We start from the raw sequence: 18,931 nt of genomic DNA, 5'->3' as shown, positions 1-18,931 counted from the left end.
GGTGCCAAGGGATCCAGTTTTCTGTTTGTTGGGATGCGTGGATGAGATTGGAGTGGATAAACACCTAAAGATAGCTATAGCCAGATTGTTGTATATGGCTAGGAAGGTGATAGCTAGAAACTGGATTAGGGAAGAGCCGCCGTCAAGAGGAGAGTTCCTCCAGTATGTGAAACAGGGCCTGACACTAGAAAAAGGGATTTATAAGAAGAAAGGGAAAACTGAAACGTTCAATAAAATGTGGCCTCCATGGATTGCTATGGGATAGTAATGTGAAGAGTGGCTTATACGAATGGTTGAGGGATTAGATACTCTATTGTTTTAATGATGGTAGTAATTAACAAGATGAGCTGCTTTGTGGGGTGGGGGTGGGGGGCTTTGGGATCGAAGGGGGCTGTTTGAAGGGGGAGGAGGGGAAATACTCTATATTGAAAATGTAAATGTAACATGTTAATTGCCTTGTTATTCTTAATAAAAATTTATTTGAATTAAAAAAAGTATTAATATGCTAGTTGATCACCATCTTATCCAGTTGTTAACGCCACTCTGGTACTCTTCTGGGTCATGCGACAAATATTGTAACTTACCTGCTCACACTGGGGTTTATGTATGAGCCGGAAGTCACTATTAGGGTACGTTCACACTAGCGTTGCGCCACCCTGCGTCGGCGACGCAACGCGCGACGCATCGAAAAACGCGCGCAAACGCGCGCAAAAACGTGCGCGTTTTGCGACGCGTGCGTCGTTTTTGACCAAAATCGGACGCACAGAAAATGCAACTTGTAGCGTTTTCGTGCGTCCGACGCCAGCGTCGGAAACGACGCACGTGGCGAAAAACGCAACCAAAAAGACGCACGCGTCCCCTATGTTAAACATAGGGGCGCGTCGCCGCTGCGTCGCCGCTGCGTCGCCGACGCAACAGCGGCGCAACGCTAATGTGAACTTAGACTTACTATGTAAGCCCATGGAGCCGCTTTGTGATATACCACAGGCTTACATTTTAAAAGCGACTTCTGGCTCACACAGAGCCATTTGTGATCCAGATTGTCCGAACTCCAGTCACGTGACTCAGAAGAGGCCTGGAGCGGCACTAGAAAAGATGGCCATCAGCGAGTATATTAATACACCTACAGTACACTACATAAACATTCACACAGGTAGAGCCCATAAAATGTTAATCGGAATGCTCCTTTAATAGGTTAGTCCTGACACTGCAAGTTATCACGTATTCACAGGGCAGGTGATAACTTGCTCATCAGTGAATATCTGACCACAAGGATCCCCACTGACCTCAAAAATGGGGCTCAGTGTATGAACAACATTGCATAATTCATTGTCAATTGGACTGTGTATATTGCAAATAAACTTTCACATTAGTGGTGTAACAGCAGAAAAGAGGATTGCAAAAGGTACAAAAAAAATGCAAATTAACATAGCATTCAGGGTCTGAGGAACGCTACCCTAAAAATTAAAAAATTAAACACCAGCAAATTACCAATCTTACCTTTGTGTTAGCTGCAATCCAATTTGAGGTCTCACTATCATCATCACACTTCTTAATCCATTTTTTTAGCCACTGGGGGGAGAAAAAAAATCACGTTCAACAACCTTAAACGCTCTTTCTGTTCCCTTCATGACAGATTGATATTTAATACTTCTATACGCAATACCCCAGAAAAAGAATTAGGCAAAGAAAAGTAGTATGTTTACTAAATGTACCTACCTTGCATTTAACAGGATCATGCCAATTCTCTCCACAATTGAAACTATCAAAAATAGAAAATTATCAATTATCTATAGGGTTTATTTAAATATCTAAAATCGAGCATATCATACCACCGTGGAATGACACGTAAACCGTGACACCCATACATGTATTACACAGTGCAGAGCAGTGCATCCTCTTGTGCACAAGTTCACTCCACTTCATCTGTTACTCAAGAGCTCTTACTTGAACAATTACTATTATCGCAATATGTAATACTGGTCCAAAATACAATTCCAGCACACAAACAAAAAGACTATTCATAATAAAATTGTGATAAAAACTTTTACATTATTTATATATCAAAGAATAAAATCAGAAAAATGAAATATTTGGTCTATTATCCATTTACAAAACTGATAAAACCAATCCAGATGGAAGCAAAAAAATTCAGGAGCAGCACGGTGGCTCAGTGGTCATCGCTGTTGCTTTGCAGCGCTGGGGTCATGGGTTCAAATCCAATCAAGGACGTCTGCAAGGAGTTTGCATGGGATTCCTCCCACACTCAAAAGACATATTGAGAGGGATTTTATTTAGATTGTGAGATCCAAAGGGAACAGTGATGATCATATATGTAAAGGGCTGCAGAATATGATGGTGAAAAGCATATCTATCCATCTCTCTATAATAATAAACAATATATTCTATTGTTCACTGCCTAGGTTACTGGCCACCTCTGTAATGTATCTGAGGTGGCAGACCTCCTAGGCAAGGGGCACAGCGTTTAAGAACCCTTTACTATAGATTGCTGCATCCAGCCAGCTTCAAAGCCCGTGTGGGTTTTACCGATACTCCCAAAGCAAAGCTGCTTGCAGTATCAGAGAGAGCAGAAGTTTACTGTGCCAAACTCTCAAACATTCAACAGCGCATTGCCCCCAGCAAGACTGAAGCTGGGAGGCAAAGGAGATACGCACTCCTGTACAATAATATTGGGATAACCCCTTTAAATAAGCAACAACAGATGGTTTCTTAAAGACACAATTTTTTTTTTTCAAAGGTCATTACGGTTTTCTTTTGTTTTGCACCAATTTAGCTGTATTAGAGCTTGTTTTTTCTTGGACGAGTAGAATTTGAGTCTCATCATTTTGGGGTACATATATACCATATAATTTATTTTTGTGGGTGTAGGGACAGGTTGATTTGACAGCATTCAGCCTGCGGTATCCATGACATAACTTTCATGTGCAGGACATAATAATGACAATACCAAACTTTCATAGTAGTTTGCTTTTCTCCTTTAGTACAGATAAAACAATGTTGTCCCCTCACCCATTAAAGCTGGGTGTCTGTTCTAAAATGTGGTTGACATCAATAATTGGCAAAGCGGACCAGAGCTCTCACTACCAGACTTATGGGACCCCCACCATTGCAGTTAGGTCCCCCAAGCTGCCATTCTTTGCTGAGCATCAAGTGTATGTGCACACATAGAAGTGGTCCACTGTGGATTTTTCCGCAGCGGATTTAATAAATCCGCAGTGCAAAAACACTGCGTTTTTACTGCGGATTAACCGTGGATTTTGTGCGGTTTCCACAGCGGTATTCTATTATGGAGGTGTAAAACCGCTGCGGATTCCGCACAAAGAATTGACATGCTGCGGAATATAAACCGCTGCGTTTCCGGGCGTTTTTTTCCGCAGCATGTGCACTGCGGATTGTGTTTCCCATAGGTTTACATTGTACTGTAAACGGATAGGAAACCGCTGCGGACCCGCAGCCAAATCCGCAGCGTGTGCACATACCCTAAGTGTGCTTATTCAGCTGTTTCATGTGAATAAGAGCTTTGGATGTAGACATGCTAGAACACGGAGCTTTTCAATAATGTTTTACTGTAACTGGACCCCTGTACACAAAGGGGTGATCTATAAATGTCATTCTTTCCACTAGCTTCTCACCAGAACTGACGGCCACATTTGCAACGCACAGGTTTGGCATCTGGATACTGAACTTTAACAACATGATGACAGTCTGGAGCAGGACACCACTTCAATAGTCTGTTACACTGCAGAGAGGAAATAAGAAAAAAAATAAATTAGGTAATGATATCATTTAGTGATGTGCATTATTTAGCATTGCTGAAACACTGTGAATAAAAGCAGGTGTATGTCTAGAAAAGCGCTTTCAAAGTCATTTAAAGGAAACCTGTCACCAGGAATAACACTGTTAACCTGCAGATTAAAAGCGTTATGATGCTGCCAGGTGCGCCTGCACGCAGCCGAATGCAGAGGGGAGAAAATTTTCTTAATTCTCCCTTCCAATATTCGCTGTTCAGTCACCGCTCTGACTATAAATAGCAGCCACTGAAACCGGGGGTGCTCCTCGCTGCATTTGGCTGCATGCAGGTGCCAGACAGCTTTGTAACGCTGCTGACCTGAGATTAACAGTGTTATTCCTGTCGACAGATTCCCTTAAAGGGAAGGTGCCATCAAAAAAAATTTTTTTTCAGAAATTGTAAAAATGTCAAGAATTAATGATTACATTTTCTTAAAAAATATTATCATTTGTTTATAATTTAGTAAAATATGAAAAATAATTTGAAAAGTTTTGGAATTTCCACTTTTCAACACTAGGGGGAGCAGCTGCCGAAATTTCAGAAAAACCTAGTGTACAACTAGCTCACATTACAGCACTGCAGTAATTATGGGCGGAGTCTGCTGACGTGTGTGATGTCTCCTCTCCTCCCCTTCTGGGTGTTTGCTAAGGGATTAGAGAGGATGATATTCAGGAACCCAGTGAGCAGCCATTTTGTTGGTGACTGCAGAGTATGGCTGCCGTCACACTATCAGTATTTGGTCAGTATTTTACCTCAGTATTTGTAAGCCAAAACCAGGAGTGGAACAAATAGAGGAAAAGTATAATAGAAACATGTCACCACTTCTGCATTTATCACCCACTCCTGGTTTTGGCTACAAATACTGAGGTAAAATACTGACCAAATAATGAAAGTGTGAAGGCAGCCTTATACTGACAAGTAGACAGTCACCAAGGATGGCAGGCAGCAAAAGGATTCTGGGAGATATGTGGTGGAGGGAGCAGGGTGACAGCAGCACAGAGTATTTCAGGAGAGCAGTGTGCTGGTCTATAGGGGCCCCCTGTTTGGTGCGCGGAGCAGCCAGGGTTTGTACATAGAGCGCTGTCTTTTATACACATGGATGGACCGTCTGCTCCACAGAAATCCAGGAAACATTTCTGCGGATTGATGGCCTGGTCTGATCCAGACTTTGCATGCAGACCCCATTCCCCTCCTCAGATCCTGTCTTCTCCATCCTGTCCTGGCAATGTGTGAAAGCAAGGCGACAGGCGCAGTCCGGGGTGACGCTGGGAAGGAAATGTAGCCATATAGTAACGATAAAAATGAGACCCCTCTCTTCAGCTGCCTCACCAGCCCTCCCCTGACTGCACCTAACTGGAGGTCATGCTGCCCCCTCTATTACCCCAGACCCGCGTGCAGGTGCTCAGCCAGAACCACCATAGAATGGGTCCGCTTTCTGAAGATAATACTGCCATAGTGTTCTCGCATAATACCGCCATATAGATCACACACAATACTATCAAATAGATCACACAATACTGTCATACAGTTCTCACATAATACCACCATATAGATCACACATAATACCACCAGTGTTCTCACATACCGCCATATAGATCACACATAATACCGCCAGTGTTCTCACATACCGCCATATAGATCACACAGAATACCGCCAGTGTTCTCACATACCACCATATAGATCACACATAATACCGCCAGTGTTCTCACATACCACCATATAGATCACACATAATACCGCCAGTGTTCTCACATACCACCATATGCTTCTCACATAATACCGCCATATAGATCACCCATAATGCCGCCACATAGATCTCACATGTATTGTAAATAAAGACTCGGCCAGAATAAAGTCCTTTATTAATCTTTTTTATACCATACCGAACGCATAATCCTCGACTCCCTCATCTCCCACAACAAAAATAATAAACCACAATGGGGAAAGACACGCAAGGGGGAGAGGAGTGCATAGGAGAGGATTAGATACTGACTGCTGAGCCGTGTATCTAATCCTGTCCTGTGTGATACTGTGCTGCGCCGTGTATCTAATCCTATCTTGTGTGATACTGTACACAGGACAGGATTAGCTACACAAGACTAGATTAGCTACACAGGACAGAGGTAGCAGTGGTAGATGGTATATAGAGGCAGGCAGCAGTGGTATATAGGGGCTAGTAGCAGTGGTATATAGGGGCTAGTAGCAGTGGTATATAGGAGCAGGTAGCAGTGGTATATAGGGGCTAGTAGCAGTGGTATATAGGGGCTAGTAGCAGTGGTATATAGGGGCTAGTAGCAGTGGTATATAGGGGCTAGTAGCAGTGGTATATAGGGGCTAGTAGCAGTGGTATATAGGGACAGGTAGCAGTGGTATATAGGGGCTAGTAGCAGTGGTATATAGTGGCTGGTAGCAGTGGTATATAGGGGCTAGTAGCAGTGGTATATAGGGGCTAGTAGCAGTGGTATATAGTGGCTAGTAGCAGTGGTATATAGGGGCTAGTAGCAGTGGTATATAGGGGCTAGTAGCAGTGGTATATAGGGGCTAGTAGTAGTGGTATATAGGAGCAGGTAGCAGTGGTATATAGGGGCTAGTAGCAGTGGTATATAGGGGCTAGTAGCAGTGGTATATAGTGGCTGGTAGCAGTGGTATATAGAGGCAGGCAGCAGTGGTATATAGGGGCTAGTAGCAGTGGTATATAGTGGCTGGTAGCAGTGGTATATAGGGGCTAGTATCAGTGGTATATAGGGGCTAGTAGCAGTGGTATATAGGGGCTAGTAGCAGTGGTATATAGGGGCTAGTAGCAGTGGTATATAGGGGCTAGTAGCAGTGGTATATAGGGGCTAGTAGCAGTGGTATATAGGGGCTAGTAGCAGTGGTATATAGGGACAGGTAGCAGTGGTATATAGGGGCTAGTAGCAGTGGTATATAGTGGCTGGTAGCAGTGGTATATAGGGGCTAGTAGCAGTGGTATATAGGGGCTGGTAGCAGTGGTATATAGGGGCTGGTAGCAGTGGTATATAGGGGCTGGTAGCAGTGGTATATAGGGGCTAGTAGCAGTGGTATATAGGGGCTAGTAGCAGTGGTATATAGGGGCTAGTAGCAGTGGTATATAGGAGCAGGTAGCAGTGGTATATAGGGGCTAGTAGCAGTGGTATATAGGGGCTAGTAGCAGTGGTATATAGGGGCTAGTAGCAGTGGTATATAGGGGCTAGTAGCAGTGGTATATAGGGACAGGTAGCAGTGGTATATAGGGGCTAGTAGCAGTGGTATATAGGGGCTAGTAGCAGTGGTATATAGGGGCTAGTAGCAGTGGTATATAGGAGCAGGTAGCAGTGGTATATAGGGGCTAGTAGCAGTGGTATATAGGGGCTAGTAGCAGTGGTATATAGGGGCTAGTAGCAGTGGTATATAGGGGCTAGTAGCAGTGGTATATAGGGGCTAGTAGCAGTGGTATATAGGAGAAGGTAGCAGTGGTATATAGGGGCTAGTAGCAGTGGTATATAGGGGCTAGTAGCAGTGGTATATAGGGGCTAGTAGCAGTGGTATATAGGGGCTAGTAGCAGTGGTATATAGGGGCTAGTAGCAGTGGTATATAGGAGCAGGTAGCAGTGGTATATAGGGGCTAGTGGCAGTGGTATATAGGGGCTAGTGGCAGTGGTATATAGGGGCTAGTAGCAGTGGTATATAGGGGCTAGTAGCAGTGGTATATAGGAGCAGGTAGCAGTGGTATATAGGGGCTAGTAGCAGTGGTATATAGGGGCTAGTAGCAGTGGTATATAGGGGCTAGTAGCAGTGGTATATAGGAGAAGGTAGCAGTGGTATATAGGGGCTAGTAGCAGTGGTATATAGGGGCTAGTAGCAGTGGTATATAGGGGCTAGTAGCAGTGGTATATAGGGGCTAGTAGCAGTGGTATATAGGAGCAGGTAGCAGTGGTATATAGGGGCTAGTGGCAGTGGTATATAGGGGCTAGTGGCAGTGGTATATAGGGGCTAGTAGCAGTGGTATATAGTGGCTAGTAGCAGTGGTATATAGGGGCTAGTAGCAGTGGTATATAGGAGCAGGTAGCAGTGGTATATAGGGGCTAGTAGCAGTGGTATATAGGGGCTAGTAGCAGTGGTATATAGGGGCTAGTAGCAGTGGTATATAGGGGCTAGTAGCAGTGGTATATAGGGGCTAGTAGCAGTGCTATATAGGAGCAGGTAGCAGTGGTATATAGGGGCTAGTAGCAGTGGTATATAGGGGCTAGTAGCAGTGGTATATAGGGGCTAGTAGCAGTGGTATATAGGGGCTAGTAGCAGTGGTATATAGGGGCTAGTAGCAGTGGTATATAGGGGCTAGTAGCAGTGGTATATAGGGGCTAGTAGCAGTGGTATATAGGGACAGGTAGCAGTGGTAGATGCATAAGAAAATAAAAACTCTGTACTTACCTTCAGTCCTCTCCCAGGAAGTGCTGAATCATGTTCAGGGCAGAGCAGTGTGACGATCTCCCTGCTCTGAACGGCAGTGAGCAGTGATTGCAGCCTGTACTGTAATACTAAGTACAGGCTGCAATCACAGCTCCTGGCTGCAGATACTCACCCCGACCCTCGCTTCCCAGCAGCAGCTTCTCCCTGGCACCTCCTGCTATGATCGCACACACTGAGCTGTGTGTGCGATGACAGAGGAAAAAAACAAAATGGCTGCGATCTCCTCTCACAGCTGTGACGTAGCAGCCCAGGGGGCGTGCCCAAGTCACAGCTGAGAGGCAGGAGGAGCTGTGGGAGCCCGACTGTTGGCTCCTATGCCCATGGCTGCCGTAAGTGAGGTGTGCAAGTGTCGTGTCCAGACACTTACACCCACACTAATGAAAATGGCGGCCTCCAGTGGCAAAAGTAAAAATGAATAAATAAAAAAGTATTAAAGTACTACATTTACTTTTGTATTAAAAATAATTGATTATATAATCAATAATTATTAATACAAAAACTAAAATCATGGAACCCACCCTTTAAAGAATCTTTCTTCACATCATGCTTAAACTGGTCACACATTAACTCAACATCTCTCTCAATGCCTATATGCACAGGAACACTGCTTGGCCTACAAAGTGAGCTGGAAAGCCTCCATACACCTTAGATGGTCGGGTGATCCTGATGAAATCGGTGGGTTGTTTTTATTCTTCAACTTGACTAAACCGTAAATAACAAGGATATATAATTTGCATTCATAGTACAAACTTAAAGAAGCATTTGAGCATTATTTCTGCTCATATAATGCTTACTCAATATTAAAGGGGTATTCCCATCTCCAAGATCCTATCCCAATATGTAGTAGGTGTAATAATAATAATATTAGCCAATACCTATAATTAGAAATGTAGGATAGTTTTTCTAATTTGCTGTCTCTTTCCTAATGTGCAGGCATTGCAGGACGTTAGGTATCCATGGTTACGTCCACTGATGAACTGACAGCTGTTTGTTAGTGGTCATAACCATGGATAAGTAAGGTCCTGCATTGCCTGCACATGAAGAAACATAGCAAAATGAAAAAAAAAAAAAACTATACTACATTTCTAGTTGGAGGTATTTGCTAATATTATGATACACGGAGACTGCTATATACATCACTTAACATACACTGTGGCTATACACAGCATGGGATACAGACTGCTGTATCCATCACAAAGGATACACAGACTACTGTATACATCACATTAGATACACAGAATCTGCAGCGTATACAACATAGAATATGGAGGGTCTTCCGAATATATCACATAGAATACACCGAGACTGTGCAGTATACATCACACAGAACACACAGATTACTGATGCGTGCACTACAAAAAAAAAGTGTCCAGAACACCTTAAGTATTAACCCCTTCATGACCCAGCCTATTTTGACGTTAATGACCTGGCCGTTTTTTGCAATTCTGACCAGTGTCCCTTTATGAGGTAATAACTCAGGAACGCTTCAACGGATCCTAGCGGTTCTGAGATTGTTTTTTCGTGACATATTGGGCTTCATGTTAGTAGTAAATTTAGGTCAATAATTTTTGCGTTTATTTGTGGGGGAAAAAATGGAAATTTGGCTAAAATTTTGAAAATTTCGCAATTTTCAAATTTTGAATTTTTATTCTGTTAAACGAGAGTTAAGTGACACAAAATACTTAATAAATAACATTACCCACACATCTACCTTACATCAGCACAATTTTGGAAACAATTTTTTTTTGCTAGGAAGTTATAAGGGTTAAAATTTGATCAGCGATTTCTCATTTTTACAACGAAATTTACAAAACCATTTTTTTAGGGACCACCTCACATTTGAAGTCAGTTTGAGGGGTCTATATGGCTGAAAATACCCAAAAGTGACACCATTCTAAAAACTGAACCCCTCAAGGTGCTCAAAACCAAATTCAAGAAGTTTATTAACCCTTCAGGTGCTTCACAGCAGCAGAAGCAATATGGAAGGAAAAAATGAACATTTAACTTTTTAGTCACAAAAACGATCTTTTACCAACACTTTTTATTTTCCCAAGGGTAAAAGGAGAACCTGGACCCCAAAAGTTATTGTACAATTTGTCCTAAGCACTGCGTTTTACCCGCGGATTTCCAGTGTTTTTTGTGCGGATTTCACCTGCAGATTCCTATTGAGGAACAGGTGTAAAACGCTGCGGAATCCGTACAAAGAATTGACATGCAGCAGAAAAAAAAAAACAGCGTTTACGCGCGGTATTTTCTTCACCATGGGCACAGCGGATTTGGTTTTCCATAGGTTTACATGGTACTGTAAACCTGATGGAAAACTGCTATGAATCCGCAGCGGCCAATCCGCTGCGGATCCGCAGCCAAATCCGCACCGTGTGCACATAACCTAATTCTAACCCTAACTCTAACCCTAACCCTAGTTCTAAACCTAGTTCTAACCCTAACCCTAGTGGAAAAATAAAAGTAAATATATTTTCATTATTTTATTATTGTCCCTACCTATGGGGGTGATAAAGAGGGGGGGGGTTAATTTACAATTTTTTTTTCATTTTGATCGCTGTGATAGAACCTATCACAGCGATCAAAATGTACTTGGAACAAATCTGCCAGCCGATTCGGCGGGCGAACTGCGCACGACGGACACCGGAGGTCGGTAAGTATGCAGAGGTTGGATCGGAAAGCGGGGGGGGTGAGATCGGACAGGGGGGGGGTGAGATCGGACTGCGGGGGGGTGCGGACAGGTGGGAGCGGACAGGAGGACAGAGGGGAGAGGGGCACATTACAGGACGGGGGACTGGGGAGGAGATTGGTGGCGGTGGCAGATCAGGGTTTCCAGCCATGGCCGATGATATTTCTCTGATTGGCTGTTTCACTTTCAACAGTCAATCAGAGCGATCGTAGCCACGGGGGGGCTGTAGTACCACTCCCCCTGACCCTGTAGGTCGGGTGAAATTACAGTTAACCCTTTCAGTCGACCTGCAGGGACGCAATCATTCTGTGACAAAGCATATGCGTCACAGGTCGGATTGGCACCGACTTTCATGACGCATACGCTGTGTCACAGGTCGGGAAGGGGTTAAATTAATATGCAGGTCCACAAATGCACCACAGTGGCCAATATAAAAACTTTATACATACACTGTGTACCAGCACACAGATACATGAATAGACAAATTCCATATTGCTAAACATGCAAAAAAAATGAGGTACTTGGCGTATATACTTATTTTTTATCAAGAAGAGTAAAACTCCAACCACGATAAGGTGCACTTCATGAGTTGTCCCTAGGCTGTCTAGTCTAACTTCCCTTTCCATGTACCCCTACAGGCTGCAAATTAAAATAGGGAACATATACCACCATTCCCTCCCACAAAGGTTTTATTATGAGCTAAGCTTAGTTCCATCTCTTCATTTCACTCGAGTCAAGAAATAATGTATATATATACATCAATATATAAAGTTTCGATCTAGATGACCTTCATCAGCTATACACCAGTAGCACAAAATTTTAGAAATGTCTGAATATTAGACACCGGCTATTTCAATTTCAAATAGCAGCCCCTCTGTTGGAAACAAGGAGTACCTGGAGCAGTGACGCGGTGCGACATAGCAATGATTGTCAGCCCATATCGCACTGCGAAACTTCGTCAGGTACTCCTGGTTTCCAACACGGGCTGCTATTTGAAATTTAAACACATAGAATCTAATCTTCAAACATTTATGAAATTATATACTACTAGTGTATATCTGATGAAGATCATCCAGACCGAAACGTTATACAGTGGGTACAGAAAGTATTCATAACCCTTTAAATTTTTCACTGTTTATTTCATTGCAGCAGTTTGGTAAATTCAAAAAAGTTCATTTTTTCACATTAATGTACACTCTGCACCCCATCTTGACTGAAAAAAATGGAAATGTAGAACTTTTTGCAAATTTAATTAAAAAACCAACTGAAATATCACATGGTCATAAGTATTCAGACCCTTTGCTCAGACAAATTTAAGTCACATGCTGTCCATTTGCTTGTGATCCTCCTTGAGATGTACCTACTTCTTCATTGGAATCCAGCTGTGGTTAATGAAACTGATAGGACTCGATTTGGAAAGGTACACCCCTGTTTATATAAGACCTCACAGTGCATGTCAGAACAAATGAGAATCGGCCAAGGTTACAACAGAATTTCTGCAGTACTCAAGGTTCCTAAGAGCACAGTGGCCTCCATAATCCTTAAATGGAAGAAGTTTGGGACCAACAGAAGTCTTCCTAGACCTGGCCATCCAGCCAAACTGAGCAATTGTGGAAGAAAAGCCTTGGTGAGAGAGGTTAAGAAGAACCCCAAGATCACTGTGGCTGAGCTCCAGTGAAGCAGTAGAGAGCCGAGCTGTGGAGTCGGTAAGCCACAGTTGCGACTCCGACTCCTGGATTTTATCAGGCTCCGACTCCGGCTCCTTCATAAATGGCCAATTTGTAACAATAAATTTACTGTTGTCAAATATTAACATCGTGCTTATTCAGTTTCTCACCATCATATAAGTAATCAGACCACTTAGAGCAAAAACTATATTTATTAGAATACAATTAGAATATAGCAAATAACTTTTATAAACTTTTCTAAACTCTTGTAAGTAAATATGCAATAAACACTGTTATGCAGTTAATATGAAGAAATCTATAAATTTGTCCTCAGAAAAAGTATTGCCTCTGTCAGATCCTCCTTCATGGATGCCCTCAAATCTGATCTAATTATTTTGAGAGCAGAGAACAACCTCTGTACACTAACTTGGGTTGGTGGCAAAGCAGTAACCACTCAGGCAACATCTCTGACAATGTCAGGATACAGAGGAATCGCTTGTTGCACTGTTATTTTTGATGAACGGTCAAATTTCTCAATTTATTATAGTGCACATGAAAAATTCTGCTGAAATGTACTGGCTGTGTTCTTTGATGGGGATGACTTCGAAATTAAGTTCTTCATCAGTTGATGAGCGTGAAGATGTGGCAGGACGACCAAATTCTTCTTGTTCCTCCTGACTGTTCTGCAACCCTTTCATCCTTACTGCTATTTCAAACCAAGCTTCTTTTCCTTTAGTTAGCTGTTGATCATCTAGAAGAATCCGATGCATTGGGTCTACATAAACAGCTGCCAAAAGAATGTTATTTTGTAATAGTAGCTCCTCTCTGCGTTTCATTGATGTAGCAATGCCACTTGCAATTAACTCTCCTCTTTGGGACAGGCGAAACATCAGGTTCTTCCACTCCTTTAAGAAAATACCTGGAGTTAAGTCCTCTACTTGTCATTTTTTAGTCACTGTAAATGGGTGCTCTAGCAATTTTTCCAGCTCAGTCATCTGATTCCACTGACTTTCATTTAGTGTCAGTTGAGGGTTAGCCATGTCTACAAGAAAGGTTTTCAGTTCAACCAAGCGCTGAATCATTAAGTAAGTACTGCCCCATCGTGTGGCTTGATCAATAATTGCCCCTTTCCCAGCACGTCTCTTCAAAATTGAGTCAACTTCAGGGGTTCTGGCAACAGTAGCCAATTTTCTCACCTTGCCAATCAGTGCAGCAGCATGTCCTTCTTGCAGACTGTCTCTTATAGCCAGCTGTAGCGTATGCACAACACAGCGCATGTGATGAATGAAAGAACGTATTGACACAGTTTCAACAAGATCATCTAAACTATCATGTTGCTGTTCATCTGAAGCAACTTCAGTTTGCTCCTCAGTTACAATACTGTGTTCCTCTATTTCAAACATTTCTGTGTCTGTGGACCCAGAATGTTCTTCTAGCTGCTGGTCATCATAATTACTCTCATTCATTAGCTTAATAGTAATTATCATATTTGAAGCATTGTCAGTTACGACAGAAAGAACTTGCTCTTTTTTAAGTTCATAGTCTTGCAGAACCTTTTCCACCAAGACCTGGAGAAACTCACTGGTGTGATGAGCTTTGGTGTCTTTTACTGCCAATGTCTTGGTAACCATTTCATTTTTGTCACACACAAATCGGACATTGATGGCAAAATAGTTCACTCTGTGACGTGTGCAGGCATCCATTTTAAGAAACAGAAAGCGTTTGAGAGTTTTTTTAAGTTCTTCCTTTTGTTTAAAAGCTTCTTCGATTACTAATTTTCTAATACTCTCTCTCTCCAGAGAAACACCAAGCTTGCGGGCCATTTCCCTATTCAGACACATAAAAGCTGGTCGTGAAAATAATGAAATAGTCACACTATCCTTTACAACAAGCTCTATGATCTGTTTTTTAAATGTATCCACTGTCATTGTCACAGTAACTTTGTCACTGACAAAATATCTTGCAACTGATGGCTTCAAAGTTCTCTGCTCCTTTGTTTGGCTGGAAGAGCTGGGCACTGGTTCATTGGTTTGGATGCAGTCTTTCTCATCCACTGCTTTCAGTACTTCTGGATGAAAGCGCTGTAAATGTCTCTTTAGATTAGAAGCTCTGGTAGGAGCATTTTTATCTTTGCCTGAATATGCACTGATCTTGGCTTCACAGCAGTTTTCGTCTGGATCATTTGTCATACACTGACAGACATAATGTTTTCTATCTTGAGTGATGGTGAAATGTTCAAATACAGCTGATTTAATGTGACGCTTCTTTGACATTCTCAGGTTTTTAATTCTGCATTCACAATCCAAATGACAATTGTTTTTCCTAAAAACAATTGTACAAAATTATTGCCAGTTTGTACAACTGATATAGTGGTCAGTAATACTGTTATATTCCTCATGTACTCACAGTTAACTGATGCAAAGTTTGTTGAAAGGATAATACTTCGTCTTCCTCTTCTGAGTAGCAGCTGTGAGATGCTTGGAAGACGCACACCAAACATTTAGTCTAGAGGAGGAGCTTTACTACTAAGAATTTGCAACACATTTTCACTTTCAGTTTCATACATTGTAAGTATGGGGGTTGGGGCAGCATGAGGTTAGCCAAATATAAGTTTAGAGAAGGGCAGTGGAGAACAGTGACACACAAGAAGAAATGTCTATCTCCAGTAGAACTGCTTACCACTGTTGTTCATAGTTTGATAGAACATATATTTTTGAGTAACATTTATAAAATTCATATGAAAGTTCAATTATGAAATATTAATACATTTTTTTTTAAAAGCTGGAGTCGGAGTCGGTACATTTCTACCGACTCCAACCAAAACTAACTCCGGCTCCGACTCCACGACTCCGACTTGACAGCCCTGGTAGGGAGATGTGAGAAAGTTCCACAGTCAGGCCTTTATGTCAGATTGGTCCAACGGAAGCCTCTCCTCAGTGCAAGACATGTGAAAGCCCACATAGTTTGCAAAAAAACACATGAAGGACTCCCAGACTATGAGAAATAAGATTCTCTGGTCTGATGAGACGTAGATAGACCTTTTTGTTGATAATTCTAAGCGGTATCTGTGGAAAAAAACAGGCACAGCTCATCACCTGCCCAATAAAATCCCAATAGTGAAACATGGTGGTGGTAGCATCATGCTTTGGGGGTATTTTTCTTGGCGACTGGTTGTCATTGAAGGAAACATGAATGCGGCCAAGTACAGAGATATCCTGGATGAAAACCTCTTCCAGAGTGCTCTGGACCTCAGACTTGGCCAAAGGTTCACCTTCCAACAAGACAATGACCCTAAGCACACAGCTAAAATAACAAAGGAGTGGTATCAGAACAACTCTCTGACCACTCTTGACTGGCCCAGCCAGAAGCCCTGTCCTAAACACAATTGAGCATCTCTGGAGAGACCTGAAAATGGCTGTCCACCAACACTCACCATCCAACCGGAGAACTGGAGAGGATCAGCAAGGAAGAATGGCAGAGGATCCCCAAATCCAGGTGTGAAAAACTTGTTGCATCATTCCCAAGAAGACTCATGGCTATTCTAGCTCAAAAGGGTGCTTCTACTCAATACTGAGCAAAGGGTCTGAATACTTATGACCATGTGATATCTCAGTGTTTCTTTTTTAATAAATTTGCAAAAATTACTACATTTCTGTTTTTTTTCAGTCAAGATGGGGTGCAGAGTATACATTAATGAGAAAAAAATGAACTTTTTTGAATTTACCAAATGACTGCAATGAAACAAAGAGTGAACAATTTAAAGGGGTCTGAATACTTTCCGTACCCACTGTATAATGATACACTATTGATTGCAATAAAAATTTGCTCTTTTTTTGAGGGTGCCGGATACCACATATTTTGTATTGTAAGGGTTGGGACCCTATCCATGCACCTCTTTTGTGTCTGAGAAGTGCCGTTCTTTTTTCTAATTTTCATTTCAATTCATTTGAGGCCTGTCCAGGGCTTTCTGTACCCTACATTGTAACTGTATGTGTCCTCTAAGAGTTTCTAAGGGGTAAGTTATAAGCAGTCTGATTCAGAGAGTCGAAGTCGTGAGTCAGGGAAATTGATGAGTCGGAGGTTTGGCTTACCGACTCCACAGCCCTGCCAAGAAGGAAAAATGTCAGGGTTGTATTAAAGGGAACCTGTCAGCAGGATTGTGCACAGTAACTTACAGACAGTGTCAGGTCGGCACCATTATACTGATTAAAATTTTATCTTGGTTGATGAAATTCGTCTTGTGGTTGTTGTATAATCTTTATTTTCAGTTTTGAGTTAAAGACATGCTCGTGCTCCGGGGTGGCCTTCATGTGGTGCTCTGATCAGGTATTCATAATGCAGACTGCTGATAGGTCACCGATCTCACTGACCCGCCCCCTAGTTTATATAAAGAATACCTGTACACACTGGAAAAAAAAGAAACATTCTGCAGGCAGGTGCCAACCATGGCACCTGCACTGCAGCATAATCGCATGTTTAATGTCCCAATAATAAACGTGGTTGATGTTCTTCAGATAAAAAAAAAATCATTTTAAAATTGCACCCGCATGCACATCAGCAACTATCAGATCGTCTATATACACCAATAGCTGCTACTGTGCAGGTGGCATTTTAAAACTGATTTTTTTTTTCGGAATAACATCAACCACATTTATTATTGGGACATTAAACATGCGATTATGCTGCAGCGCAGGGGCCAAGGATGGCAACAACCATAAGACGGATTTCATCAACCAAGGTATCATTTTAATCAGTGTAACAGCGCCAACCTGACACTAAGTTACTGTGCAAAAAGCTGCCGACAGGTTCCCTTTAAGATAACAATATCTAGACATGTTAACAATATACAAATGTTGAAGAAATAGAAACAAATTTTTCAAAACTTCTTAATTCATTCCGGATCGAGTATGAGCACCATACAATAAAATACACACACTTACATGCCTTGGCATGCAATCAGTTTGTTAATGGTTGTGTGCGCAATGTTCTGCCACACTAAATGCACTTGGGCACGCGATTCATCAAGGTCTTATGCTAGCATTTCCCTTTGCAATTACTGACCAATGATGTTCTAGATGTGCTCAATGTGACAAGGCTGGAGACTCTGCTGGCCATAGTAGCACGACTAGGCTATGCACAGTAGAACAAACAAAGTGCAGTCTGGAATTGTGTTGAAAACCAGCTCCTGGGACACATTCACTCTTGAAGTTGTCCATGTGGTCTCCAAACCAATCACGGGCCATTTATGCTCGCAAAACAAAAGCAGGACTCTTCTCTGAAGAGGATAGACCTCTATTCCAGCACCACTGCCCGCTTGCTCTACAATATGATAGCCTTTGATAGCTGTGGAGTGAGAACATCTGTAACTGGTCATCTGGTATGTAGGCCAATGTCAACAAATCCAACCACCAACATCCATATCATAAAGCTGGCACTTCCTAATACATAATCACTAACTAACTAGTATACATTACTAAAAACTGATGCCCCCGGAAGAAGCTGGTTGCGAAACGCGCGTTGGGGTGAGGTGGGACGTTGGGTCAGCTGCAGGTAGATATTGTAACAGTTTCTGGTCAATTACATGTCTGTATTGTTTATACTATATGCATGCTTAGGCAGCCAATATGGTACCAGATTAATATATGATCCTGCACTTATTACCATGCAGCATATGCTTTTAGTAATGTATACTACTTGGCCTCCCATCTTTTGTTAAGGTGCTTGTGCATTATTGCACTGGATAGAATTTTGTTCCGTAATAAAGCTTTATTTTAATTGTATTCTGGATCTCTTCGTTTCGGCTGTCTTTAAGGTTAGACCGAAATTAGTGACAATGTCAACAAATGCCTTCTGATGGTTTGTGCAGATACTATTTGACACATTAGACTTGGTATGTAACATCCAATTTGACTTGCATTACAGAATGGATCACTACGTAACATGACGTTTCCTAGCGAAGTACTCATCGATCCTACTCCTGGTATTATGGGGTGGGATAATGTAGGTAACTTGACCCCTTTAGTCTTTCAGGTACACTTAGGATCTGTGCACACGATGCGGATTTTGCTGCGGATCCACAGTGTTTCCGCAGCTGCGGGTCCGCAGCAGTTTCCCATGAGTTTACATTACAATGTAAACCTATGGGAAACAGAAAACGCTGTGTCCATGCTGAGGAAACGCAGCGGTTTACATTCTGCAGCATGTCAATTCTTTCTGCGGATTCCACAGCGGTTTTACACCTGCTCCAATAGAAAACCGCAGGTGTAAAAGCGCAGTGAAATCCGCGATAAATC

At 42.3% G+C, this 18,931-nt stretch overlaps 1 protein-coding gene across 1 annotated transcript in view; it reads right to left on the bottom strand.

The window, feature by feature from the left end:
* ARIH1 (ariadne RBR E3 ubiquitin protein ligase 1) overlaps positions 1 to 18,931 on the bottom strand; it is a 132,705-nt gene that overhangs the window by 40,552 nt on the left and 73,222 nt on the right. Inside the window, exons 7-9 of the mRNA XM_069765623.1 lie at positions 3,654 to 3,760; positions 1,720 to 1,762; positions 1,501 to 1,572 (exon numbers count right to left, since the gene is read on the bottom strand). Of these exons, the coding sequence (XP_069621724.1) occupies positions 1,501 to 1,572; positions 1,720 to 1,762; positions 3,654 to 3,760 (222 nt within the window). The remainder of the gene's footprint in view (positions 1 to 1,500; positions 1,573 to 1,719; positions 1,763 to 3,653; positions 3,761 to 18,931) is intronic.

This window comes from Ranitomeya imitator, chromosome 4 (assembly GCF_032444005.1).
Source record: "Ranitomeya imitator isolate aRanImi1 chromosome 4, aRanImi1.pri, whole genome shotgun sequence".
Lineage (NCBI taxonomy): Eukaryota > Metazoa > Chordata > Amphibia > Anura > Dendrobatidae > Ranitomeya > Ranitomeya imitator.
This window is presented reverse-complemented; position numbering and strand designations above follow the sequence as displayed.